General features: G+C 45.1%; 1 protein-coding gene across 2 annotated transcripts in view; it reads right to left on the minus strand.

Moving 5' to 3' along the window:
• SUGP1 (SURP and G-patch domain containing 1) overlaps window positions 1-26403 on the minus strand; it is a 31424-nt gene that overhangs the window by 2972 nt on the left and 2049 nt on the right. The window contains exons 2-10 of one of the 2 annotated variants that reach the window (XR_013760102.1): window positions 25874-26045; window positions 21898-22001; window positions 19487-19714; window positions 17282-17405; window positions 16880-16980; window positions 15634-15757; window positions 7692-8047; window positions 864-970; window positions 2-196 (exon numbers count right to left, since the gene is read on the minus strand). Coding sequence is in view for 1 of the 2 variants with exons in the window: in XM_079116747.1 (XP_078972873.1) it covers window positions 19-196; window positions 864-970; window positions 7692-8047; window positions 15634-15757; window positions 16880-16980; window positions 17282-17405; window positions 19487-19714; window positions 21898-22001; window positions 25874-26045 (1494 nt within the window). In the remaining variant the exon portion in view is untranslated. The remainder of the gene's footprint in view (window position 1; window positions 197-863; window positions 971-7691; window positions 8048-15633; window positions 15758-16879; window positions 16981-17281; window positions 17406-19486; window positions 19715-21897; window positions 22002-25873; window positions 26046-26403) is intronic. The other variant, XM_079116747.1, reaches the window with a different exon arrangement.

Raw genomic sequence — 26403 nt, forward strand, 5'->3', positions numbered from 1 at the left:
CCCTGCACCTTGGCGCACCCCGTGTCTTGTCCATCTCCATGCGCCGCAGCTGGTGCTCCCAGGTACCCAGCTCGCTGTCCACCTCCTCGTCGCTGTCATAGCCATGCTGGTGTTGCTGGAGTGCCTTCTCCCACAGCAGCTGCATGTCCTGCATTGCCCGCTTGTGTTGCATGATCATGTCATACATCTGCTGCATCTATGGGTGTGGAACATGACCATGAGCAGGACGCCAGTTTTCCCCCACGCCCCTGCAAGGTCAGCCCCTGGGTAGACAAGTCCCTGCCTCAGGATGTGCCCTGGATTCCTGAACCTCAGTGTAGTAAGGAGGACCCCTCAGCCCTGAATGATGGCAAATTTAGCTCCTGATCCTTGAGAGAGGCATTTGGGGTACACAACCCCAGAGACTGCCAGGCAGGAGCCTGAGTTCCTGGGGAAGCAGTGCAGGGGCTACTACTGGCTGTGGAGCCCCCTACTGGGCCAGCCCCTCCCCACAGAACCACCTTGGCACCCTGTACTAACTGGAACTATCCTACAGTAGGCCCTCGAGAACTATGGAAGGGAAAGGAAGACTATTCCAGTGGGGACCAGCCCTCCAGTGTGGTGGAAAGCAGCTGCAGGGCACAAGACACAAGGGATGCCCTAAGGCAGCAGCGTGAGAGGTCCTGGGGTCTGAGTCCAGCTGCAGGCTTTTGAGGACCCTCAAGGGGTGGCATGCACTCACAAAGGTACCTGTCTTCCCAGAAGCCTCCTTGCTCTGTGCCCTGATACACACAGGCTCAGTGAGCACAGGAGCACATCCACGACTACCGAATGAAAGGATGCTCCACAGCACCTACTGAGTTCCCTGTCTCCAGTGGTCTTACCTCCTGCTGCTCCTTCAGCTGTTTTTTCTGGGCATCTGAGAGCTCTGTGACACCCACCAGACCTACAGGCTTCCCCTTCTCATAGCCAAGCCCCTTGAGGTCCTGAACTGGAAAGTGAAGAAACAGGATGGTTGGTAAGAGCCACACAGGCCCCAGGTCCTATCTCTAAATTTGTCAGGTTCCAAGAATTAACAACACCCAAGGCACCTGGTGTAGGGTCTGCAGTGCAGTAGGGTCCTCACATCCCAGTTGTTAGCATGTGTTATGTGAGGACCTCAGTGACCGTGCTGGGTGTAGTAATGTGCACTGGAACTTCATTTCCTCAGACCTCTCTAGAAAGGCTGTATATGCAAACACCAGTAATCAGAGGATTGGGTCCCCACTCAGTGTTACACAGCTAATGGGTGAAAGGCAAAGATTCTATAAAGCTAGAGGCAAGAGAGCTAAGATGTGCAACTATACATGTACACGTGTATATGTGGGTGTGGGTACGCACACCAGCTCTCAGAACATAGTCCTATTGCTGATAGATATCCGCTGCAGACTGAGGCTGGTGTAAGTCTCAGCTGTACGGCTCCCTTCGCTCCTTTGGGGGCGGCAGCCAACCATCCTCAAAGCTACTGACATTTAATTTGGCATCAGCTTGGGAACTTGGCTGGAGTCAGATACACTGATCCACGTGAAGATGCTGTGACGGTCCCATCTGGGATGGAAGCAACCACCCCTCAGGCAGTGGCTTCCTGGGGGATATGCCAAGCAAGGGCGTGTGTGCTCTGGGAAGGTGAAAAGAGCCATGTTCTCCCACCTCACTAGGACTGGGGCTTTGCCCTTAATCACAATGCGGCTGGGCTCACAGCTGAAATCCCAGCAGCTTGGGAGGTTGAGGCAGTCAGATCTCAAGTTCAAAGCCAGCCTTAGCAACTTAGCAAGGTCCTAAGCAACTTAGCAAGATCCTGCCTCAAAATAAAAATATAAAATAAAAATAAAAAAAGGGCAGGTGATGTGGCTCAGTGGTGAAGCAACCCTGCATTCAGTCCCTGGTATTTAAAAAAAAAAAATCACATGTGGGCTAAGGGATAGCACAGTGGAAGAGCACCTGCCTAGCAGGTATGAAACTCTGGGTTCTATCCCAGCAACCTCCCCAAAAATAGGATTACCCATGATTACTCCTTAACTCCTATTACACCCTCAATTCCCCCTCAAAGGTTTGTAGGGGAGTCCTGTAGGGAAGGAACAAGGACTGAGGTCTGAGTGTGTCATGTTCCTGGAGTACCTTGGCATCTGAGAGCTCTGTGACACCCAGCAGACCTACAGGCTTCCCCTTCTCATAGCCTTCTTCCCCACTGGGTCTCCACCAGTGAGGGCCCCCCAGGCCCCTTCCAGGGACAATGTGGACCAATGGATCATAAACCTGGGCCTGAAGCTGTGGAACCAGTCAGTGCCTGTCCTCTACATCATTCTGTAAGTAGCTTTTCTCCTTAACCTGTAATCTCTGTGGCCCCTGGGACAAGAAAGGCATCAATCAAGAAACTGGCCCTCAGAGGTGGATAAAGAGGCCAAGAGGCCAAGTCACATGACCTGGAGGAGTTGCCTTCTGTACGGAGCTCCTGTCCCCATCTTGCAAATGCAAGTGATGGCACCAAGCAATAGGATGCATGTGACTCCCCTATGCACCTGTGTCTCAAGCTGCAGTCAAGTCGGGGAGTCGGAATGAGATGTTTCTGCCCATGGTATAAGCTGTGTAGCGAGGAACCAGACAGGGGGCATGATTTGGCTATTATGGTTTAGATCTTAAATGTTCCCCCAAAACTCATGTGTTGAAGGCTTGATCCCTAATGCAGCAGGGTTCAGAGGTGGGGCCTTTGGGACATGACTGGATCATGAGGGCTCTGACTTCACCACTGGATTAATCTACACATGGATTCATAACTTAGGGTTATTAGGAGGTAGTGCAAACTTTAGGGAGGTGGGGCCTAGCTGGAGGAAGTAGGTCATTGGGGGGCATGCCTTAAATTGCACACTGGTACCCTGCCCCCACATTTGGCTTCCTGGCCAAGATGAGGTGAGCAGTCCTCTACCACATGCTTCCACCACCATGATGTCCTCTGCCTCACTAAAGGCCCCAAAGTGACAGAAAACCAAGAACTGAAAACTCTAAAAACTATGAGCCAAAATAAATCTCTCCTCCTTTTTTAATTATGTATATGTTTAGTGTAGATGGACACAATACCTTATTTTAATGTGGTGCTGAGGATCGAACCCACTGCGTCATGCACTAGGCAAGCGCTCTACCACTGAGCTACAACACCAGCCCTTTCCTCCTTTAAGTTAACTTTCCTCCTTTAACTTTTTGTCACAACTGAAAGCTGATTAACATACTGAATAAGGTGTGATACAGAAAGAAAAAACAAGGAGTATAAACATACAGACACCTAACAACAAAGCCCCCAAAATATACGAAGCAAAAGTTAACAGCAAAGTAGACAATTCTATAATAATGGCTATAGAATTCGATATATCACTTTTAATAATAGAACACCTTGACAGAAGATTCTTAGGGCTATAGAGAACCGAACACACTATTAACCAAGTAGACTTAACAGACAGACATAGAATACATAAACAGAATACATCATTTCCTCAAGTGCATATGGAATATTATTCAGGATGAACTATGTCTTAGGTTATAAAACAAGTTTAAATAAACTTGAAAATACTAAATATCTTTTCTAGTCATCATGAAATCAAACAAGAAATAAGAAATAAGGAAAACTGGAAAACCTTCAAATATTCAGAAATTAACATACTATTTAACAACAACAGGTCAAAGTGGGGGGAAATCACAAATTAGAAAATACTTAAGAGATAAATTAAAACAAAAGCATAATACACAAAAATTTGTAGTATGCAACAAAAAAACCAGGGCCAAGAGGGAAATTTATAGCTCTAACTGCATACGATTAAAAGGAAGATCTAGCTGGGTATAGTGGTACATTCCTGTAATCCCAGCAGCTTGGAAGACTGAGGCAAGAGGACCACAAGGCCAGCCTCAGCAACTTAAGGAGGGCCTAAGCAACTCAGTGAGAACCTGTCTCAAAATAAAAGTAAATAAATAAATAAAAAGGGCTGGGTGATGTAGCTCAATGGTAAAGCACCTCTGGTGTTAAATCCCCAGGACCAAAAAATTAACAAACAAACAAACCCTATCAATAAAGAAAAGCCCAGAAGGCTTCACTGGTGAAGTCTAAAAATCATTTAAAAGAAGTAAAACCACCAATGCTTCTCAAACTCTTCCAACAGAAAAGAGGAGGGAACATTTCCAAGATGTATGAGGTGAGTTTTACCCTGATATCAAAGGCAGACAAAGGCATTATAGTTAGAAAAAACTATACACCAATAATCCTTCTGAATAGAGATGTAGAAATCCTCAAAACAACACTAGGAAAACAAATTCAGCAGCATATCAAAAGGATTACACACGGTAAACAAATGGGATTTATTCTAGTCATGCAAGAATGGTTCAACAAGGCAGGACCTAATATTTAGTCCAATAATAAAGAGTAATATGTCTTTTCAAGAAAAAGAAATAGAAAAAGAAGGAAAAAAGAACAGTTCAACATATGAAATATATAATATGCCACATCGATAGAAGAAATAAAATAAAATGTGGGGAAAAATAAAATGTGGGGGAAAAAACCCACAATTATTTTAATTGATATTTAAAAAGTATGTAACAAAATATAACACACTTTCATGACAAAAACATTCAATAAACTTAAATAAAAAGGAACTTCCTCACCAGGTACAGAGCGCACGCCTGTAATCCCAGCTACTTGGGAGGCTGAGGCAGAAAGATCGCAAGTTCCAGGCCAGCCTCAGCAACTGAGTGAGACCATGCCTGAAAACAAGAAATAAAAAGGGCCGGGATGTGGCTCAGTAGTACAGCGCCTCTGGGTTCAAGCCCCAGGAGTGAAGAAAAAGGGGGGAAAAAAATAAAAAAAAGGAACTTCCTTAACCTCAAGACAATAAAGGCCATTTTACTAAAGATGCTCTATTTGGGGTGGGACGGTAGCTCAGAGGAACAGTGCTGGCCTGGTATGTGTAAGGCCCTGGGTTCAATCCTCAGCACTGCATATAAATTAAATAAAAGATCCATTGACAACTAAGAATATTTTAAAAATAATAATAATAAAAGATGCACTATTTGAGAAAGTAGTTCAATGGTAGAACACTTGCTGAGCATGTGCAAGGCCCTGAGTTTGATCCCAAAAGACCACAAAAAACAAACAAAATAAAATTTAAAAAATCACAGCATCATACTCAGTGGTGAAAATCAGGAACAAGACAAAGAGGCCTGTTTTTGTTACTTCTATTCAACATAGTACTAAAAATCCTAGCCAGAGCAATTGGGCAAGAAAAAGAAAAAAGAGCCAGGCCTGGGTACAAGCCCATAATCCCAGCTGCTCAGGCAGTGGACGCAGCAGGATCACTCCAAAACCAACCTCAGCAACTTAGCAAGGCTCTTAGAGCTTTGACCCTGTCTCAAAGTAAAAAAATAAAAAGGACTAGGGATGTTGCTCAGTGGTAAAGCACCCTAGGTTCAATCCCCAGTACTAAAAAAAAAAAAAAAAAAAAAGAATAAAAGAAAAAGAAGATGTATCCAAATTAGAAAGGAACAAGAAAAACTTTCTATTTGCTGATAATACTATCTTTTTATACAAAAATCTCTTAAGAGTCCACTTACACACACACACACACACACACACACACACACACAAACCTTTTTAAATTAATAAATAAATTCAGCAAAGGTGCAGGACACAAAATAAAAACATGCAAATCATTTGTGGGGCTGGGAATGTAGCACAGTTGTAGAGAGCATACCTAGCACATGTTTGATTGCCAGCAGCTCCCAAAAAGAAAAAACTCTATTTCTAAACACTAGCAACAATCTGAAAATGGAAAAAAACAACAACATCATTTACAATAACATCAATATAATAAATCAATTAAGGAAGAAATTTAACCTAGGAGGCACAGGACTTAAAACAATGAAAACTATAAGACATTGTTAAAAAGAAACTGACAGAAACAGATGGAAAGGCATCCCATGTTCACAGATCCAAAGACTTAAAATATCATTAAGATGTTAATACTACCCAAAGTGATCCACAGATTCAATGTATTCCCTATCAAAATCCCAACAGATTGCAGAAATAAAAAAGCCCATCTGAAAATTCATATGGAAACTCAAGAGACACCAAATTGCCAAAATAATTTTGAAGAAGAAGGAAAAAAGATTTAAACTTCCAATTGCAAAAAAGAAGAAAAAAAAGATTTAAACTTCCAATTGCAAAACTTACTACAAAAATACAGTAATCAAAACAGTATGGCAGGGCTAGGGTTTTGGCTCAGTGTAGCTTGCTCGCCTAGCCCACATGAGGCCCTGGGTTCGATCCTCAGTACCACATAAAAATAAAATAAAGGCATTATGTCCACAACTAAAAAAAAAAAAACCAAAATAATCAGTATGGTACAGTATGACTAGACATATAAACCAGTAACAGAATAGAAAGCTCAGAAATAAACCCTCACATCATCTATGGTCAACTGATTTTTTACCAGGGTGTCAAGACCATTCAATAGGGAGAAAACAATCTCTTAAACAAATACTATTGGGTAAACTACATATCTACATGCAAAAGAATGAAGTTGGACCCTACACCACTTATAAAAATTAACTCCAAATGGAACAAAGACTTAAATTTAAGAGCTAAAATTGTAAAACTCATAGGCAACAACAAAAAAATTGATAAAGTGGACTTCATTAAAATTTAAAACTTTTAGCCGGGTGCGGTGGCACATGCCTGTAATCCCAGTAGCTCAGGAGGCTAAAGGCAGGAGGATCCCAAGTTTGAAGCTAGCCTAAGCAATTTAGTGAGGCCCTAAGCAAGCAACTTAGTGAGACCCCCATCTCAAAATAAAAAATAAAAAGGACTGGGGATATTGCTCAGTGGTTAAACATTCGTGGGTTTGTTCCCCTGTACCAAAATAAATAAACACACAAATTTTTATGGCACCAAAAAACAGTATTAGTAAAGTCAAAATACGACTCACAGAATGAAAGAAATTATTTGCAATTTATATATCTGATAAGAAATTAATGTCCAGACTATATAAAGAATAGTCCTACAACTCAACCACAACAGAAAGATAAACCCAATTTAAAAATAGGAAAAGGACTAAAACAGACATTTGTTCAAAGCTATATAAATGATCAATAAGCGCATGAAAAGATGTTCAACATTATTAGTCATTAAGAAGATTCAAATCAAAGCTACACACCTACTAGGACAGCTATATAATAAGGTGAGGAGGTCTAGGGGTGAAGCTCTGCAGTAGAGTGCTTGCCTAGCATGTGGGAGGGGGCCTTGTGTTCAATCCCCACCCCTGGGTCAATCCTGTATGGTTCAAACCACAGGAGAAAAAGAATTCTGTTTGCACTGAACATGTACAGCCTTAAGCCCTCTTATTTATTTGTTTTTTCATTAATTTTTTTGTGGTACTGGGGATTGAACCCAGGGGTGATCTATCACTGAGCTACACCCTAAGCCCTTTGAGTTTTTGAGATTTTCTTATCTGAAGGGGGTTGTGGAACCAATTCCCATGGATACCGAGAGAGGATGGTATACACATGATGGATTTTTCAGTCACAGAAAGGAATGAAATTGTGGCACATGCTACAACACGGGTAATACTTAAAGACATGCTCCATGAAAGAACCCAGACCCTTCTGACAGAAGACAGCAAGGAAGGGAGTCAGCCCACCTGACAGAGGTGAAGGAGAGGCATCCACATCCCTCTGCACCAGCTCAGCAGGTGGCAACTCAACCTTGTCCTCTTCAGGTCCCCACCGGCTCTTCCGCTTCCTCTTCACAGTGGTTGTGGAGGGTGGCTTACCAGGGACAGTTGGAGCTGGGGTGGTGGTGGGTGCAGGGGAAGATGAGGCAGGGCAGGTAGTGGCTGGAGGCAAGGACCCTGATGGGACCTCAGGAAGGGACTTGCGCTTCAGGCTGGGGTCAGGTGCTGTGAGGGTGCCTGTGGAGCCTGCCTTGGCTTTCCGGAACTCTTCCAGCTTTTGCCGGTAATATTTGTACCCTTGGCTGTTGGGTTCATATAGAAAGCTGCAAAGGAAAGTTGGGAGGACACCATAAGCTAGGCCTGATCCTCTCTGCCCTCAGTTCTGGGCAGGGGCAGCTCAGGCTGGTCAGTCTCCACCCTGTTGTCCTGTCTTGCCAGCCCTCTCTGTAAGGAACAATGTGATATGCTCACAGGCTCTTATGGTGCCCTCCCTTCAAGTCAGGGGTCATATCACACCTCCACCTGCCTTTCCCAGGGGCCCATCACATTATCAATTTCCTGCTTCAGAGCAAAATGAACAGTTGTCCTCAGAGTCTCCGCCAACTCCTGTGAAGTTGTTTCTTCACACCACAGAATCCTAAACTGTGGGGAGACCTTAGAAACCAGAAAGCATAGAGTGTCCTGAATCTGACAGTTTCTCCAATGCATCCCTGGGAGATACCCACAGGAGACAATCTAGACAGACACACCGAACATCAGGATGAACCAGGGAGCTAGACTCCAACCCCGCCTTAAAAGCAGACAACTTCAGGGCAGAAGCCCCACTCTCTGGAAGCCACAGGTCCATATGGTTCCTACCCAGTCTGAGGAGCAGAGGAGATGGCACTGGGTTTGGAGTGAGGACTGGGGCAGTAAGAGCACCTGCCAGCTTCTCTTAGCCTGAGTATATCTGAAACCAATGGTCCTGCCTCTGGCTAGGTCCACATCAGAGAAGAGTTTGCGCCCAGCTCCACAGGGCAAAAGGCTGGGGAAGACCTGAACAAGGGGTCAGACCTGTACTCATGAACCTGGACAGACAGTCATAATACAATGCTGTGTTACAACAGCAAGTCACAGTCATATCTGCCAAGGACTATTCCAGGACCTTCATGGATATCAAAATCCAGGTGCACAAGTCCTCATATAAAATGGTGTAGTACTTGCATAGAACCTATGCACATCCTCCTGTAGACTTTAAGTCATCTCTAGATGACTTATAATAATTAATACAATGGAAATATATGTAGCTGTTAAACGGTATTATTTAGGGAACAATGATAAAGTCCATAAATGCTCAGTATTAACACAGCTTTTTAAAGAATGTTTTCAATCTGTGGTTGGTTGAATCCTGTGGAACCTGAGGATATGAAAGGCCAACTGTACAGGCTCAAGGGTACTGTGAATTTCTTTTGCATAAAAGAGAGCAGCCAGGTGTGGTGGTGCACACTGTAATTCCAGCTACTTGAGAAGCTGAGGGAGAAGGATGGAAAGCTCAAGGCCCACCTCTGCAACTTAGTGAGACTCTCAAAATAAAAAACAAAAAGGGCTGTGGTAAAATGCCCCGGGTTCAATCCCAGGACCGTTAAAAAAAAAAAAAGAAAGAAAGAAAGAAAGAAAAAGAAAGCAGCAAGACACCTGACAGATGACTTCTACATGTGCCTCAGGAGAGGAACGGAGGGACTCCTAGCTCTGCCAACATCTGCTACCCTGGGCAGGTGGGATGGGGTGACATGGAAATGGCAGTATCTGTGTATTCCTGGGTCATGGTATGAGCACAACTCAGTGAAAGGACATGCATAAAAAATGAGAGACCAAAGTAAACAACTGTGCAAGCTGGGTACAGTAGCACACATCGGCAGTCCCAGATGTTGGGGAGGCTGAGGCAGGAGGATCATTTGAGAGCAGGAGTTCAAGGCCAGTCTGCAAAACATAGCAACACCCTAACTCTTAAAATAAAAATAACACATACACACACATACAAACACAAAATACTGTTCAAGAAGGAAGAGGAGCAGCTGGACAGATCTGAAAGACACACTCAACAGGCAGCAGAGTTCAGACAGATTTAAAACTACGTGGTAGCTCTGAGAAAAGCCAAGCTGGGGAGACTGGCTTGTTGAGGCTGGTGGGCAAGGTGGGAGGAGGTTCCTAGGCTGCTCCCTGGCTTTAGCTGCTGATTTAGGTTGAGGCTCCTCCAAGCTAACCTGAAGGTACATCGAAGAGCCCCCAACGGGTCTTCCTGTCTGCCAGGTGGGTAAGGGTCATCAGCAGTGGGGAAGAGTTGGAAGATGGAACACCCTCCTAGCACAGGGCTAGGTGGGCACACATGAGACATTACAATCAAGACTCCTCTCTGGGGGCTGGGGAGATAGCTCAGTCAGTTGAGTGCTTGCTTTGTAAGCACAAGGCCCTGGGTTCGATCCCCAGCACCCAAAAAAAAAAAAAAAAAGACTCCTCTCTGGCTGGGTAGAGTGGCACTTGACTGTAATCAGCTACTCAGGAGGCTGAGGCAGAAGGATCCTAAGTCTGAGCCAGTCTGGGCAATTAGGTAGACTCTAAACAAAATTTTTAAAAAGGCCTAGAATGTAGCTCAGAGGCAGAACACTTCTGAGTTCAATCCCCGGTACAAAAACACTTTAGTGTCTTTCCTTTCAGTCATTTTTATGTATCCTGGTTTTTGTTTCTTTGTTCTTTGTGGTATTGGGGATTGAACCCAGGAGTGTTCTACCTATGAGCTACATATTCAGTCCCTTAAAAGAACAGAATAACAGCAAAAGTAATAGAAGACAGGAAATAATTAGAATCAGAGCCGAAATCAATGAAACTGAAACAAAAGAAACTATTCAAAAAATTGACAAAACAAAAAGTTGGTTCTTTGAGAAAGTAAACAAAATAGACAAACCCTTAGCCACACTAACAAAGAGAAGGAGAGAGAAGACTCAAATTACTAAAATACATGATGCAAAAGGAAATATCACAACAGACACCACTGAGATACAGAACATAATGAGAAGCTACTTTGAAAATCTGTATTCCAACAAAATAGAAACTACCGAAGACACTGACAAATTTCTAGAGACATATGCTCCTCCCAAACTGAACCAGGAGGACATACATGATTTAAACAGATCAATATCAAGCAATGAAATAGAAGAAGCCATTAAAAATCTACCATCCAAGAAAAGCCCAGGACCAGACAGATTCTCAGCCGAGTTCTACAAGACCTTCAAAGAAGAACTCATTCCAATACTTCTCAAAGTATTCCAGGAAATAGAAAAGGAGGGTACCCTACCGAACTCATTCTATGAAACTAATATCACCCTCATACCCAAACCAGGAAAAGACACATCAAGGAAAGAAAATTTTAGACCAATATCCTTGATGAATATAGATGCAAAGATCCTTAACAAAATATTGGCAAACCATATCTAAAAACATATTAAGAAAATTGTGCACCACGATCAAGTGGGGTTCATCCCTGGAATGCAAGGATGGTTCAACATTCGTAAATCAATAAACATAATACATCATGTCAATAGACGTAAGGATAAGAATCATATGGTTATTTCAATTGACGCAGAAAAAGCGTTCGACAAAATACAACACCTCTTCATGCTCAAAACACTAGAAAAAAATGGGGATTATAGGAACATACCTGAACATTGTAAAGGCTATTTATGCTAAGCTCATGGCCAACATCATTCTTAATGGAGAAAAACTGAAACTGTTCCCTTTAAAAACAGGAACAAGACAGGGATGTCCTCTTTCACCACTTCTATTCAACACTGTCCTCGAAACTCTAGCCAGCGCAATTAGGCAGACTAAAGAAATTAAAGGGATACGAATAGAAAAAGAGGAACTTAAGCTGTCACTATTTGCGGATGACATGATTCTATATTTAGAGGATCCAAAAACCTCCTCCAGAAAACTTCTAGACCTCATCAATGAATTCAGCAAAATAGCAGGCTATAAAATCAACACACATAAATCTATAGCATTTTTATACGCAAGCGACGAAACAGCTGAAAGGGAAATGAGGAAAACAACTCCATTTGCAATAGCCTCAAAAAAAATAAAATACTTGGGAATCAATCGAACCAAAGAGATAAAAGATCTCTACAATGAAAACTACAAAACATTGAAGAAAGAAATTAAGGAAGACCTTAGATAGAAGATGGAAAGATCTCCCATGTTCTTGGATAGGCAGAATTAATATTGTCAAAATGGCCATACTACCAAAAGTGCTATACACATTCAATGCAATTCCAATTAAAATCCCAATGACGTGCCTTACAGAAATAGAGCAAGCAATCATGAAATTCATCTGGAAGAATAAGAAACCCAGAATAGCTAAAGCAATCCTTAGCAGGAAGAATCAAACAGGGGGTATCGCAATACCAGAACTTCAACTATACTACAAAGCAATAGTAACAAAAACAGCATGGTATTGGCACCAAAATAGACATGTAGATCAATGGTACAGAATAGAGGACACGGACACAAACCCAAATAAATACAATTTTCTCATACTAGACAAAGGTGCCAAAAATATGCAATGGAGAAAAGATAGCCTCTTCAACAAATGGTGCTGGGAAAACTGGAAATCCATATGCAACTTAGCAAGATCCTGTCTTGAAATAACATTTTAAAAGGCCTGGGGCCATGGTTCAGTAATACAGCACTTTGAGAAAGGGAAAAAAAATCACATAAACCTTTCCCATGTACTATGTTTTTTTCCCACCAAAACTCACATTGAGGCTTGTTCTCTAGTGCCAAAGTGTTGGGAAGTGGCGCCTAGTGGGAACACTTGGGTTGTGGGGGCAGAGCACTCATTCAAGGATGAATGTCTTTCTCTGAGTGAGTTCTCCCTTAGGTAGGACTGGGTGAGTTACTGAGAGAGGGTTGTTATAAAGCAAGTCCACCTTTTCCTTCTGCTTTCTACCATGAGATAACACACAGCAAAAGGCCCTATTGGATATGGTTGCCCAATCTCAGACTTCCCAGCCTCTGGAACCATGAGCAAAAACAAACCTCTTCCCTCTATAAATTTTCCAATTTCAAGTATTCTATTATAGTGACAGAAAACAGACTGAGATAACATCATAATAGCCAAGGCATGCTCCATTGACTGGCCTCCTTGCCTCAGTTTCCTCACCCAAAAGAACCCAAAATGCTAGTTGCTATATCACATGCATGTTAGATCTAGGAACTTTCCAATGGCCACGTACTACACTAGAGGATACATGTAGAGGCATTTGGCCCCCTGATGCTGAACATGCAATTTGCTACTAACTTTTCACCTCTATACATGGTGCTGTATTTAACATGATTTCTGGGGTCACATCTCAGAAGTGAGATGACTCAACAAAGGAATCAGCATCTCCAGCTCCTTGACAGCTGAGCACAGCTGTTACAAACTGTTTCCCAAAACACACCACAAAGGTGTGAGGAATCAGGAGCAACATAAAGGGAGAAACATAGAGTGGTTGTTGGATTTGGGGGGTGAAGGGAGGTGCTGACAACCACATGTATGCATTAAGTATTTCTGGGCTTTACAGTTGCCTCACACCTGATTCCAAACAGATTAAACAGTCCACTTAAAATGAACCTGCATGGCCTGCTGGATCCTGGATATCCAATCATTTTCCTATTCTTCTCCAGTCTGACTCTGGTCCTGGGGGATAAGCATGCGGATGGGCTCTTGTCAGTCACTTCCTTACCAGTCATCTCAGGCACCTGCTCCTGGCCCAGTTTCCACCACAACTATACTCACAAGTGGCAGGCAGCCTCTAAGGCCTTCCAAGTACCAGGCACGGTGGTGCACACCTGTAATCTCAGCATCTTGGGAGGCTGAGGCAAGAAGATTACAAGTTGAAGGCCAGCCAGGGCAACTTAGCAAAACCTTGTCTCACAATGCTGAGAATAAAAAGGGTCAGAATGTACAGCTCAGTGGCTGGCAACTTGCCTAGTATGTATGAGAGCTGGGTTCAATCCCCAGTACCAGAAAGATTGAAAAAATAAAAATAAAAAAAGACCCTCTAGGCAGTTAAAGGGTCATACAAGAGGGGCCAGAGCCACCTGAACCAACAGCATCTCAGTTCTGACATCATGAAAAAAGCTGGGCCAGGAGCTGGGTCCCTCTAACTGGGCAGTGCTACCTGGGCTCTAGATATTGGATGGAATTCCAAAACTTTGCCCACTTTTCCCAAAATACTACAATCTCATTTAATTTTTTTTTGTTGTTGTTTGTTTGTTTTGTTTTTTTGTGGTGCTGGGGATTGAACCCAGGGCCTCATGTATGTGAAGTGGCACTCTACCAACTGAGCTACATCCCCAGTCCTCATTTAGTTTTTTAGTTTAAGTTTTAGTTTGTTTGTTTTTTTTTTTAGGGTGCTGGGAATCAAACCCAGGGCTTAGTATATGATAGGCAAGTGTACTACCACTGAGCTATGCCCCACATCCCTACATTCTCTTTTAAATAAGCTTATTAGGTAAATTAAGAAAAGATGATTAACATTGGATTGGATGACAGAGTCATGACCAACAAATCAATGATCATCAGTGTGAATCTGAGATTCAGGATATCTGGGAGGGGAGGTCCTCTAGCCTTAGCAGACTCCACTGAATTCCAGATCCAACATTTCATGTTCCCCACAGTGGCACCCAGGTGCCCAGGTACTAGACTCAAGAACAGTCAGATATCTAAGACTTTGCCATTCCTGTTCCCAGCCCCCGAGTTTGAACAGCCCCACCACCTCCCAATAGCTGTCCATTGCCTGGCCATGTCTGACTATCGTCCACCATCTCAGTCAATGACTCAGGGAGATATAATTAACCCCATTAATCCTTGGCTCAGTTCCTCCAAAGGCTCTCAGGGAACACCGGAGCCCTCCGGGACTTGGTCCTGCCCAGTTCTACATCCCATCTGCATCCTGGCCACATCAGGACAGCAGCCAAAGTCTCTGCTACTTCACTCCTGCATAGCAGTTCCTCTGGATTCTCTCTGTTCTGCATCTAGCTCTTGCCAGCTCACATGAAGTGAAAATGTCATGCCTAGGTCCATTGCCCAGTATCCACTCCCGAGGTCCTCTTCACGAGTACCCTATGACGTCCAGAGCTGCTGAACCAACCAGCCCACACAGCTTTACTCCTGGACTTCTTGTTATATAATACCATCATTCTCCTCATTGACTAAGTCAGGATTTATTTTAAAACCATCCTCACAGGTGCACCACCCTTGTGCTGAATCATCCAAGCATGATCTTGACAGTCTCTGTCCTACAGTAGTGACAGTTCCACCCCCACCCCCCACCCCCATCCATCAGCTTCCCCAGCACAGAGCAGGTACTTAGACTGCCCAATGGATGAATGAACAATTAAACACAGACCCAGGCCTCAGAGCTGGAGTGTGATCTTGTGGCCAGAGTCAGCAGGGAGGCCAGACTACTTGTTATATTTCTCTCTGTGGGACCTGGCTGGGGATTCCCACTCCTTAGATCCTGAGGTTCCTTGTCACAGGGGAGAAACCAAGAATATAGTATAACCAGTTCCATGAATTTCCACTTGAGAGCCCAGCCTGCCCCAAGTCAGGGGCTACCATCTGTAACAAAGGGAGCTTTCTCCACAAGATACTTAGAAAACACTGAGGCCCTAAAGCCTCTGCCTCAGAGACTATTGGAGGGACCAATATGTGCTTGGAAAATGCCCATGAGGGGCAGAGTTGGACTCTGGATTTGGAAACTCCCAGACTAGTGTTCCAGTCTTGCAGTTTCTTGCTGTGGGACCCTAGCAGGTCACAGACTGTGCATGCTGAGCCCCATGTCCTCATTTGGCGTGGGTGGTGGGAAAGGCATGGTTTACCCCTCCTTACCTGAATGCCTGGTTCTCACGGTTGTTCTGAAGAGCGATAGTTTCTACTTCAGGACCCCCATCTGCTATGAACCTGGCCAACTTTTCTGCAAGGTTCTTGGCCTCTTCATCCTCTGGGGGTGAAACTTTAAGCAGGCTGTCAGTACTGAGCTCAACTCACCACACCCAACAGCCTAATTCCTGCTAAGAACCCCACAGGCAACAAGTGGGATTTAGTTTAGGGATGATACAAAGAGAAACAGGCAAATGGGAATCAGATTACTGCATTGGGACCAAACACCAGAGTTAATATTACAATGTATTTTAAGCCCCCAGTCCCTCCCCCAACTCCCTTTCCCACCCTATAGGTCCGATGGGCCTTGGACATAAGTTAGGATGAGGGGTCAGGATGTGAGGGTGGGAAAGGTGAAAGGAACTCCTGCCCTATTGTTTCTGCCAGGATTTGTTCCCCAGGTCACATGATGGGATGAGAGGCTCACCCTCCTCTCCTGGGGTCTGGGCAAAGGGGTATAGTTGACAATGAATGAAATTCTGTGGATCATGTTCAGCCTAAACATCAATCCCCATCATCCCACCACTTGGATGGAGTTTTATACCTTTATAACCAAAGACCAGTTGGCCTCTCCCCATGTACTGAAATCCACCCCATCAGAATCTCCCCATCCCTGTCCTCCCTCCCCACCTCCCTCAGTATTGGTCACTATACCAGTCTTTTTTTTTTTTTTTTTTTTTTTTTTTTAAGATGTTGACAGACCTTTATTTTATTCATTTATATACATGTGGTGCTGAGAATTGAACCCAGTGCCTCACACATCCTAGGCAGGTGCTCTACCACTGAGTCCTAACTCCAGCCCAACCACACCAGTCTTGATGTGTCCTCAGTGCCCAACACAAGGCTGGGGCTCATTAACACTTATTAAAATAGAAGCAGGTGTTCCCTCTGCTGTGTTCACACGCACAGAGCTGAGTTCTTTCTTGGACGTGACCTTGACCCTCCACGAGCACCCACACATCCCAAGTGCCAGGCTTGGCACTCAGACTTCATCTAGACCTCACAGTACTGCTGAGGAGGGTGGTACCTGTCCCTCCAGAGTGACTTCTGCAGCCTGGGAGAGCACAGGCCTTAGCTATCCATGCCATATGGTGCTATTGAAAACTATGATGGTTCCCAGGAGCTCCAATTCCATCTTAGGGAGCTGTATGTCTATACACCCTGACAGAACCTCATATCCTCTCCACCCACTTACCTTTCTGAGAGGTTGCCTGTGACTTTTGTGCTTCCTTTCTTATCTCAGCCACTTTCTTTCTGTAGTAAAGGAATTCCCTGCTATTCTTATCATGTAAAAATCTGGAGAGGAATAGATTTGCAAAAGAGAAAAATGAGCTATGACCATGGTCGAACCTGTGCAGCTTCTACCATATAAGAGTAAAAAGTAGGCTGGTGAGCAGAAGCCTCAACAGGACCCAAAGTCAGTCTTAGTGCCACACAGGTGCCTCCTGCAGCCTTTGGTGTGAATTAGGAAGTCCCTGGCACAGCAACTGGCTCACGTGAGCAGGAATTAGGTCTTGGCCACTAGGGCAAGTTTACAAACACATCTCTGTGAAACATGTTAAACAGCTATGGCCTCCCCTTCCCCATTGGTACTCACGCAAATGCTGGGTTATCCTTGTAGTCTTCCATAGCTACTTTTTCTAACTCAGGGCCTCCTTCTGCCACAAAGCGGGCCAATTTCTCTATCACTTTCCGAGTCTCGGCTCCCTCTGGGGGTGAAACTTTAAGGAGGCTGTCAGTACTGGGGTTCAACTCACACACCCCACAGTCAATAGGCACACTCTCTCTACAGACCACAACGACAGAGGGGGTGGGGGGAGAAGAGCGTGAGATGTGGGAGGTTGTCGGGCATCCCGGGTCCATGCACAAAGCACTGTGGCGAGGGGACAGTCAGTCTCCACAGTCTTTGTGAGACATGCTGGGCAGGAGAGAAGTGCGAGGGCCTCCCATGAGCCAGGTCCGTCCCAGGCTGAAAGGGAGCCGTTGGGAAACATATCCGGCCCCCACCCTGGTTTGGTTTTGTCAGAGGGGCATGGTAGAGGGGAAATGCTTAATTCTTTTCTTTATTTACCAGTTTTCAGTATAATACATCGGGTCCCTTTTATCCTTCAAAGATGACAAATTCTCTTTTAAAAATATCATTATGAACTCTGATTTAAACACATAGTTGGGTTTCAATCCATTGCAATTAATGTCATCACAGAAGGTCTGTGGCCGGTGGAGCCTCTTCGAGCTGGCTCCTGAGAACTTTGGACATGACCCCAGGAGTCTCCGAGGGCCTCCTTGCCATCTGCCAGGACAGGGCGCTCCAGGATCATCTCATACACTTCCTGCCCAGACCTAGAGTCAGTCATCTCTCCGAGAAGTTCTGGTTTCCGTTAGTGAGAAACTGTGCTTCCAGACCACCATCTGGGCGCTAGGGACGCCCACTGCAGAGGGCTTAATCATTATCTTGGGGCCTTTTCAGTGAACAGAGCTATAAAAATATATTTTTATATATCAATTAGCCTCACCATTTGAGCCATGAGGAACTTGCTTTTGCATTTCTTGCTGGCCTACTGCTGAGTCTGTCAGTCAATACATGGATCACCTCCCTTTTATGAGACATAGGAGAAATTTCTCCCTGTCATCCAGTGCTCAGCAACTGAGCTAGGGGCTGCACCAGTGGCTAATCTTATTCCCTTAGTTGCTTGGGTTGCCAAGAAACACGGAGTAAAGGATAGGGATATCTACAGTCTGATGAGGGCCCTGTGAGGTTACAGGGGCATTCCATTCCTGACTTTTCCCCTGTCCTCACCCTCCTCCCATGTGCTCAGCAAGAACCCACGCCCGACCTGTTTGCTGTTTATAGAAGCAGGTGTGTTCCTGAGGCCATGCCAACGGGTGTCCAAAACGGGATTTAAGGGCCATAAGATGCCCCATGATCCTTGTAAAGCAGCAGTTACCAACAGGTCACCACTGGAGCTACCAGATCACCTAAGAAAACACAGGCTCCCCAGCTGACATTCTGACTGATGGGTCAGGGGCCCCGGCTGGTTGCTGATCTGCTCAAGACACTCAGGCCTGAAGCTGGCAACCTTGTTCAGAGCAAGAAGCCTGGAGGTTGTTATGGCACAACTGTAGTCACTTTAGCGAGCTCACTTTCAAGTTGCCATGACCTTGCTGTCCAGCCCTTTGTGGCTCAGGTGTCACAGGGCCTCATTCTGAATGTGGATGGAGTTGGACTCAGTGGGAGTGCTGCCACGGCCACCCTCTGCCCTCTTACACCTTGCAGCCTGGATAAGCTCACCTGAGACAAGGACCATCCTTTCCGAACCAAGGCGGGAGGCAGCCTTCAAACTATGCACACATGCCTCGGGCCCAAATTGGTGGGGACAGATAACCCACGGTAAGTAGCAGCGCTGTGGGTTTCAAAGGCTCAGGGAGGTGTTTGCCCAAGCTGAGAAGACTTAGAAGTTCCACCCCTTGTACTAGATGAGAAGGGACATAAAGACATACTTCTCCAGTGCACCCTCCCGTGACAGGCTGTGAAGGTTCCTGCTGTACCCAGGTCAAGGCCCACACTCCGCCACCCAGGAAATTTCTGAGGCTACTCCTGAGAATCTTCCCCACACCCTTCTTTGCTCTGCTCATCCCATAAGGCCCCACTTTGACTTGCAGCTCAGTCCAGAGGCCTGCTGGCCAATAATCAAAGCCCCGAGCACCCTATTCTTCTAGCTGTGCCTACCCCATAGACCACGAATCCACTGGGGGAACTGTGGATGGGTCAGTGGAAGGAGGGGTGGCAGCTCCCACAACTTACCTTTGATTTCCAGCCACTGCTCGTAGTCCTCCTCCTCCTCCTCATCAGGAGACTGGAAGACACTTGGCCGGTGTGCCACAGGGAGCTGCTTGGCATGTGAGTAGTTCTTCACCTGGCCAAGTGGGCTGCCTAGTCCCAGGCCCGACCGCTTGCTGAGCAGGAGGGGCCTCTTCCCGGTGCTGGGGGTGGGTGTGCTGGGAGGAGCGCTGGTCGTGCTGGGGGGCGGGTCTTGGGATGGACGAAAGGAAGGATACGCAAGCTTGAGGTCTGCGATGCACATCTCCCTATTTCCCATCTAACCAGAGTACCACGGGTCCCCAGGGGCTGGTCTTCAGCCCTCAGTACTAGGGAGGTGGGGTTTGGAGGTACACAGAGAGGTCACCCTGGTTTTACAGATAAGGACAGAGGCAAAGACTACCAGCAAAGATTCAAGAGTAACAATGAGCTCCAGGTGGTAAACTACACACAGCCATAGATTCAAGGTGGTTCCTCATGGGAGGTGATTCTCACACCTGGAATGCTCTGCTGTATCTTGTGAAGCATAAGGCTCCCCAACCTATGTACCGGTGTCCCATTCCTCACATCTGAGTTACTACCTAGTAGGGACTTGGGGAATGCACTGGGGCACAGCTCTGAAGGTCTACGGATGGCCCTTCTATCCTAACCCTCAGTCACTCTGAGAACCCACATGTGTAGCCAGACTCATAGCAAAGTGAGCAGGGCATCTGATGGTTTCACACAGAGTCCTGAGTTCACTGGAGAAAAGCATTTGAAGAAGCAGGCCCCTGTCCTGATGGCAGGAGACTATGGCCCCATGGATTGTGGCACAGGCTGGCTCTATACATTGGGCCTTGGCCTTACCTTTCTTTCCTTTTCTTGTAGTACTGGTGATCAAACCAGGGCCTCTTGCATGCTAGGCAAGTGCTCTACCACTGAGCCACACCCCCATCCCTTTTTATTTTATTTTGAGACAGGGTCTCAATAAGTTGGCCAGGCTGGCCATGAATTCATGACCCTCCTGAGTTGAGAGGATTGTAAGCATGTGCCACTACATCTGGCTTGAGCCTTTTTAAGCCTGTTTCACCAGTGTCAAGTTGGGAGGGTAACCACCTACCTACATGCTGCTTACAAAACTTGAACTCAACAAGAGAGATTTGTGTATCTTGTCTAGATCTACAAGAATCATATCCTGTTAAGCCAGGTGCAGTGGTGGACATCTATAATCCCAGAGATTTGGGAGGCTAAGGCAGGAGGATTACAAATTTGAAGCCATTCTTAGCAACTCAGTGACACCTGGTCTCAAAATAAAAAATTAAAAGGGCTAGGGATGTACGCCAATGCTAAATCACCCCTGGGTTCAATCCCTAGTACCAAAAAAAGGAAAGAATCATGTTGCATTAAAAAGAAAGGCACAGCTGGCATGGTGTCATGCGCCCATAACTCCAGCTACTCAGGAGGCTGAGGCGGGAGGATCCCAAGCAAGTTCAAGGCCAAGTCAGGTGAGACCCTGTCTCAAAACAAAACAATGTGTTATTGTTTGGGTAAATGGTCAAAGCTCCGAAATGACATCACGTACTGGAGTGGCAGGATGATAACAGGGACTGTCAGAACAAACAATAATTTGTTGGTAGTGGGTTCCTGTAAGAGGCAGGGATGAGAGAAGTTTAACTGCCGATAGTGTTTTTCATTATTAAATTAAAAAATTGAAGTATGACAAAATGTTAAAGCTGAGTTTTAGGTAGAGACAAAACCATACTATCAAAGTTCTCTCAAAGGGAAACACACTGCTTCATGTTCCTCCAAGGATTAAGCTAAAGGGGGGCATCATCTGCTTATAGTGCTAGGGAGCGGGTGAGCAGCAAATTAGTCCAAATTTCCTGGCATAGAGGTGATGTTCAATAAACATCAGCGCCCCTATAATAATCACTGGGGGTTCCTTGAGGCTGCCTGTCCACCCTGAGTTTCAGTGGTAACAGGACCCAAGATCTGCACAAGTCAGGTGTCTCAGGCAGTCTGGTGGAGGTGTATCTGCAGAAGGCCCAATCACCACTGGTGGGCTTGGGCTTATACAGCTTGGGGATGTCTTTCCCATGCCCCATCCTCTCCTGCAGGGAATCAGCCTTGCCTGCCCCCTTGAGGTCCCAGAGCCCTGGGACATGCTTGATCATGACCCTAATCCTAATGGATGGAAACATGGCTAGTTAGCCTGCCCCTGCTCCTATGGGGCAGGCACCATGAGCGCAGGTCTGTGCTTGCCATTTGGCATTCGGTACGGAGATAGGTAGAATGAGAGCACTCATGAGCTCATAAAAAGGACAGGCCTAAGGTTGAACCTGTTACTCCTGATGTGCCAGGGGGTTCCAGCAGGAGGCTGGAGAGAAGCACCAAAGGAAGGGGCTGACTGCACTTACCTGTGCTGGTCTGTGCCTTCTGCAATTTCAGAAACTGCTGCAAGAAGCTGCCATCATTGGCGAACTTGTTGGAAATGCAGGAAGAGTTGTGTGCATTTGGAATTCTAGAACCAAGAGAGAGGACAAAGAGTGTAAGCCAAAGAGGAGGGACCAGGGTGCCCAGGGACAACTGCCAAGTACAGAGCAGGTTTCAGCAAAGTAAGCTGGGAACATGCTTGTTCTAGTGAGAGTGACACCATATATCCACAGGTTATCTCAGCCCAAGTGTCAATGCCCCAGGTCCAAATGGCCCCCATCAAGAGGGTTTCTGCTTTCCTGGAGAGTACCCATCCCACTTGTTATTAGTGACCTGGGTTATTATTGACCCACAGGTCTGTCTCCTTGGCCAGGCTTCATAGAATTCTCCCAGTCAGGAGAATGTGTCTACCCATGCAAGTTCCAGCAATTATTTCTGTATTACATGTTCATAAAAAAAAATACTCAGAACAATCTCTTGGTGGGAGAATCACAAGAAAATTTTGTATTTTTATTATTTTTACTCTTTCCCTGCCTTTTTTTTTTTTTTTTTTGCAAATAATATGTTTTGTGTCATAATTTTCTTTATTTATGTTTTTTTTTTTTTTTTTTTTTGCAGAGCATGGTGATGCACACCAAGAGTCCTAGCCATTCAGGAGGGTGAGGCATCAGAATCACTTGAGCCCAAGGCAACACAGTGAAATCCTATCTCAAAAAAGAGTTGGGGGCAGGGGGTACAACTCAAAGGTAAGAGTATGTAGTTAACATGCACGAGGCCCTAGCTTCTATCCCCAGCACTGCAGAAACAATGATGACAAGAAAACAACAGTAACAACAAAAAATTGTTAGAAAAACATCAAAATGCAACTAACACTTTTCTCTGCATAGCAGCATGATGAGTGACTTTGGAGTCAGACATGATGGCATATGCCTGTAGTCCCAGTTACTTGGGGAGCTAAGGTGGAACAAGCACTTGGGCTCACAAGTTTGAGACCAGTGTGGACAACATAGTGATACCCCATACCAAAAAAATAAAAGAGAGAGAAAAAAAAGAAAAGAAAAACAAGGAGGAAGAAAAGGAGGAGGAGGGCTTCTGATTTTTCCTTATTTCCTTCTCTCTTCTTCTTCTTCTTTTTTTTTTTTTTTTTCTTTTTTTGGGATTGAACCCAGGGTTGAATTATCACTGAGCTAAATTCCCGTTTTTCTTCTTTTTTGGGGGGTACTGGGGATTGAACCCAGGGGGACTCAACCACTGAGTCACTTTCCCAGTCCTATTTTGTATTTTATTAAGAGACGGGGTCTCACCGAGTTGCTTAGCACCTCATTTTTGCTGAAGCTGGCGCGCTCCTCCTCCCTCAGCCTCCAGAGCCACTGGGATTACAGGGTGTGCACCACCATGCCTGGCCCTTTTTCTTCTTTTTTGAGACTGGGTCTCTTTAAGTTGCTTATGGCCTCACTGAGTTGCTGAGGCTGGCTTCAAATTTGCCATCTTCCTGCCTCAGCCTCCTGAGTTGCTGGAATTACAGGTGTGTTGCACCACGCCTGGCTATTTCCCTCTCTTCTATTTCCCAGATTTCCTACCACATATGAGTTATCTTTAAAGTTTAAAAAAAGAAGGGAAAAAAAAGGCAGTAAACACACTTTAATGTAAAAGACATTTTGCTAACAAGTCAGTCTCAATATTAAACAAGAGGAGACTTCTCAGGATGCCCTGGCCCTGTGTTCACGCTATGTGCACCTCCCTCTGGACAGACAGGAAGGAGTGAAAATAATGAAAAATAGCTGAGCACAATGTCACATGCCTGTGACTGGCTGAGGCAGGAGGGTTCCAATTTTGAGGCCAGCCTGGGCAACTGAGCGAGATCCTATCTCAAAATGAAATTTTAAAAGCAGGAGTGGGGAGGCTGGGATATTCATTGGTAGGATACTTCCCTGGGTTCAATCCTCAGCACAACAAAAAACACAACTGAGTTTCAGAGAGCAATCATATGACTCCCACTTGAAAATTACTGGTAATGAACAAATAGCAGGGGACACAGTTTTCCCTTGGCATCTGTGGGTGACTGGTTCCAGGACCCCCCGTGGATACCAAAATCCATGGACACTCAATCATTTATATAACATGGCTTAGGGCTTGCACAGAACCTATGCACACCCTCTCAATACTTTAAACCAGTTCTAGATAAATTGTACCAGCTGATACCACTAAAATGCTATATAAACATCGTCATAATCTATTGTTCATGGAATAATGACAAGAAAAAGAGTCTGTGTTTCAGTACATATGCAATTTTTCCCATGCTTTTTATATTTTTATTTTTTTGGTATTAGGGATGGAACCCAGGATCCTATATATGCTAGGCAAGTGCTCTACCACTGAATTACATTCCCGGCTTGTGAATATATTTATTTTTTATTTTTTTAAGTATTTTTTTAGTTGTCAATGGACCTTCATTTTATTTACATGCAGCGCTAAGAATCGAACCCAGTGCCTCACACATGCCAGGCAAGTGCTCTGCCACTGAGCCCCAGCCGCAGCCCTTGTGAGTATATTTAATGCCACTGAACTATGGGCTTAAAAATGTTAATTATTTTATTTATTTATTTATTTATTTATTTATTTATTTTGGTGTTGAACTCAGGGCTATACCCTCTCCAGTCCGACTATGGTACAGTTTTTAAAAAAAAATTTTTAAGTGGAGGAAAAGCAGAATGCAAAACTGATGACTTCATGAAAGAAAGGAAGGGAACACATCCAAATGGCTGTCTTGGGGTAACTTGAAGATTTTTATTTCTTCAGTTATAAATTCTAAACTTTGGTGTTCTACGTTTTTATGAAAAGAAAACAACCTTATTTCAAAAGCTTCCTGTGCCATGTACCTACCCAGCCAGATGTCCCCATTCAGCTGCCCAATTCTAGAAAACTTCTGAGAGGCAACCCTACAGGTTGTTCCTATCTTGGTGCAAATCATCCCATAATTCCAGGGGCAAGGGTCCACAAGTAGTCACCCCATGTCCACGTTCCTGAGTGTCTTGGAGCTGTGCCAGACCTGGAGTTCATCTGGAATGAGGTCTAAGCCTTGCCCTCAACAAGAAGCAGCAGATTCCTAGAAAAGGAACTGGGAACTGGGAGGTTAACACCCCACACTTCAGAGCCCAGAGGAAGGGGCCCCTGCCTCTCTGATTATTAACCTTCAGCCTGAAATTCCTGGGTTCCATTATCCTGATCACACCCCATCCCTTGCTCAAAACCCTTTGGTGCAGGCTGAGGTATGTCTCAGTGGTAGAAAGCTTGCCCAGCACGTGCAAGGCCATGGGTTCTACCCCTCGCAATGCTGAAGTAAAAGAGAAAACAGAATCGTCTGGTGTCTTCAGTGTTCTCCAGGGCAGGCAGGTAGAAACTCCGCCTAAGCAACCTCCTGTCTTGCCCTGAGACAGCCCTTTAGTGCACAGCAGTTTGGGCTGCCCTGACATGCAAGGGCTCTCTCCCCAGGTTCCCCTCTACCAGGCAGACCCTTTTCTGTTTCCTCCACAGGCCAGCTATACCTAGGCCTTCAGAATGCAAAGCTTTTCTGTGTCCCTATGGTGGTCGCTATGCCTGGAAACACAGTGTCTCCATGTTATCCTCCAGCAGCTCTGGAGTGTCTGGCACTCTCTTTGCTAGCAGACTGGGAGCCCCACATGTGCAGAGCAGAGTCTGGGTTTTTGCTCTGTGTTACAACCCTGGCTCCTGCCCAGTAGGTGGTTGGCAGTATATAACTCTTAATGCATGAGTTAACGGGTTGTCCTACAGGCTCCTACACAACCATCATTTTTCTTCTGCCACACTAAACCTTCCAAAAGCATACGCGTCATTCCTTGGATCATCAACCCATGACCAGGACAGGCACACGCTGACTGCTCTCACAAGCAAAACCCTCTGCTGGTGAGCCTCTAAGAACTACAGGCCCCAGGCACTTACTCGCCAGGATGTGGGGGTTGAGGACTGGACACCTGATTCTGCTTCGCTTTCTGTTCCATTTTGGCTTCGATTTCCCGTTTCTTCTGAGCAATGAGCTCTTCCTGGTGAAGAATGTTCATGTTCATCTTTCCAGACTTGGGGGGAGCAACCCCAAACCATCGGTTAGCCTTTCCTGGGAAGGAAAAAGCAGATGAAAAATCACCTTTGCTCCTTAGACATCCCCCAATGGCTGTGAAAAGTCAGACAGCAACTGATGTTCACAGTGACTGATACATTCTTCATTCATTCACTCAACATATATTTTCAGAGAAAATGCTATGTACCTGGCACCGTACTGGGTGCTAAACAAGAGAAACAGGGCCTCTGCAGATGTGGGAATCACCTCTGACTGGGGGAGACAATAAACTCATAACAAAAGAAAATAACCACAAATCATAATAAGAACTCTGCTGGAAACTAATAAAAGAATGTGAGAGAGAAACAGAAGAGTACTTATATAGGTGGTGCAATCACAAAATAACCATTAGGAG

The sequence above is a fragment of the Sciurus vulgaris genome (genome assembly GCF_902686455.1).
Source record: "Sciurus vulgaris genome assembly, chromosome: 16".
Lineage (NCBI taxonomy): Eukaryota > Metazoa > Chordata > Mammalia > Rodentia > Sciuridae > Sciurus > Sciurus vulgaris.